The sequence below is a fragment of the Carlito syrichta genome, unplaced genomic scaffold, assembly GCF_000164805.1.
Source record: "Carlito syrichta isolate Samal-C Ts95f unplaced genomic scaffold, Tarsius_syrichta-2.0.1 Scaffold309435, whole genome shotgun sequence".
NCBI lineage: Eukaryota > Metazoa > Chordata > Mammalia > Primates > Tarsiidae > Carlito > Carlito syrichta.
The window spans coordinates 168,708-171,139 of record NW_007253531.1 but is presented as its reverse complement, the minus strand read 5'-3'; the positions used below and the strand labels follow the sequence as shown (position 1 = coordinate 171,139).

The following is a 2,432-nucleotide window of genomic DNA, read 5'->3' as shown; positions in this document are numbered from 1 at the left end:
GAGCGGAGGGAGGGGGCACCTCAGCCTTCCCCGGACGGGAGGCGACCCCCGGCTCCGCTGAGCGGCGCAGGAGGGGGCGCCCGTCCGGGCCCCGGGCCAGGGGCAAGCAAGGATGGGGAGACCCGGGGTCGGCGCCGGCCGCTGAAGTTGCCCGTGTCCACGCAGGCTGCGCCCGGAGATCCCGGTAGCCTCGGATCGCGGCGCTGCGTACGCGATGATGGATGAGCCGTGGTGGGAAGGACGCGTCGCCTCGGACGTCCACTGCACCCTGCGCGAGAAGGTCAGCCTCTCCCCGCCCTTGTCACTGGCAGGACTGGGTGGTCAGTCTCTTTCGCTCTCGACTCTTGTGTTCTCAAGTCGCCCCGCGTGGAAACGCAGAACTCCCACGTGCCTTTCTTTCCTTCTCCCAGAGTGTCTGAGGTTCGCAGGGTTAGAGGAGACTGGAGATTTTGGAGAGATTGAAGTTGGTTTTTCTGATTAGGAGCTTAGAGCTTCCGACCAGCTACAGGGATGGTCACCATCTCTGAGGCAGTAAGTCCCATTATTGCGATATATTCATAGTATGACCGCCCCTAGATTATTTTAAATGGTGCTTGAATGGGCCTTTACACTATTGTGTATTCATTCTTATGTGTAATTAAAAAATACATGTATGCATATATCTAGCAAACTCTGTATAAGATAAATGGAGCGATTTTCCATTATTGTAATAATGATGTAGCGGCTGGGCACGGTGGCTCACATCTATAGTCCCAGCTACTCAGGAGGTGGAGGTGGAAGGATCACCTGAGTCCAGGAGGTCGAGGCTGGAGTGAGCCATGATCATGCCACTGAACTCTAGCCTGGGCAATAGAATGAGACCCCCATTCAAGAAAGAAAGAGAGATTAGGTAAATAGTTGTACAAGGGATAACACAGTTATGGCAAAATACACACACACACAGGATGGGACAGATGACTGAAATTTAAGAAACAGCAGTCTAATTGAAAGAGGCTACCCAACTAGGAGGCTGAGGGAAGGAAACATAAAGTCCCCTGCCAGTTTGCCTCCTGTGGCAGAAGGTGGGTGGGAGCTGCTGAAACGTGATCCCTGCACTCTCCTCCCGTCAAAGAGAGAAGAGCTGGGCCTTGGGGAGATGGAAGAGCCCGGGTGGAGGCCTGGGCGCATGTCTTCTCCAGCGCCTGGGCTGAGACCAGGAAGAGTGGTTTGGAGAACAGGTGTGAAGTGGGGACAAGACTGGTTTCTTATGGCTGCCATTACAAAGTATCACCAGCTGGATGGCTTACTGCAGCACGGATGTGTTTTCTGGCAGCTCTGGAAGCTGAAAGTCCAAGATGAAGGTGTTAGCAGGTTTGTGCTCCCTCTGATGGCTCTAGAGGATGACCTTTCCTTCTTCTTCAATGTTGGTAGCTGTTGGCAATCCTTGGTATTCCTTGGCTTGTAGCCGTATCATTCCAGTCTCTGCCTCCATTGTCTCAAGGTTCTATCTGTGTGTCTGTGTCTGTTTTTTCTTATAAGGAAATCAGTCCTTGGAATAGGGCCCGCCCTAATCCAATAGGATCTCATGGTAATTTAACTAATTGCATCTGAAATTAGTTAAATTAGGGTTAGGGTCACATTCTGGAGTTCCTGGTTGACATGAATCTTGAGGGGATACTATTGAACATAATTCAAAGAGGGAGAGGTCTTCCTAGTGGGGTGCCTGGGTCCCAACTCAGGTCCTAATTCAGCACATTTGTGCCGGTGTCTGTGGGAGCTCTGCTTAAACAGTCACCAGCTACGTGGGCTTTTTCCTCATTGAGCGATTGTCTTGTGGCCACATTGGTGCTTTTTTCTTTCCCTGTACCTGCTGATCTAGTTCTTGTGTTGCCGGGTGAGGACGCAGCTTTCCTCTTCTTCCCAGAGCAGAGTTCCCAAGGTGCAGCACGTTCTAGGCATCTGGAGAAGAAAGCCAGGTCTTGGTGGTTCTGTTAAACAGCAGGGAAAGTGGTGGTGGGTGTGCAAGACCTGGCAGCAGGGTTTTGGTCCTTCCCGGAGGTGGTGGCTAAGTGGAGTGAATGAGGGCCTTCCTGGAAATTGGGCTTTCTTGTTTGTCATGGGCTCGAGTGGTTGTCATTTCTGCTCACAGCTGTGGAGGAATGACTTTGATCTGATTTGCCCCTTTCTAGAGGGAAGGATTTATTTTTTCTTTCTTTCTTTTTTTGAGTCGGAGTCTCACTCTGTCACCCAGGCTGGAGTGCAGTAGCACAATCATGGCTCTCCGCGGCCTTGACCTCCAGGGCTCAGATGGTCCTTCCACCTCAGCCTCCTGAGTAGCTGGCACTTCAGGCACGTACCACCATGCCTGGCTAATTTTTTTTTTTTTTTGAGGTGGAATCTCACTCTGTCGCCCAGACTGGAGTGCAGTGGCCACTCCCGGCCACTGCAGCCTG

General features: G+C 52.0%; 1 protein-coding gene across 1 annotated transcript in view; it reads left to right on the top strand.

Moving 5' to 3' along the window:
- Positions 1–171: 171 nt before the first annotated feature.
- The window catches only part of CCNJL (cyclin J like), a 62,335-nt gene continuing 60,074 nt past the window's right edge, over positions 172–2,432 (top strand). Inside the window, exon 1 of the mRNA XM_021717171.1 lies at positions 172–280. Within this exon, the coding sequence (XP_021572846.1) occupies positions 215–280 (66 nt within the window). The 5' untranslated portion in view covers positions 172–214. The remainder of the gene's footprint in view (positions 281–2,432) is intronic.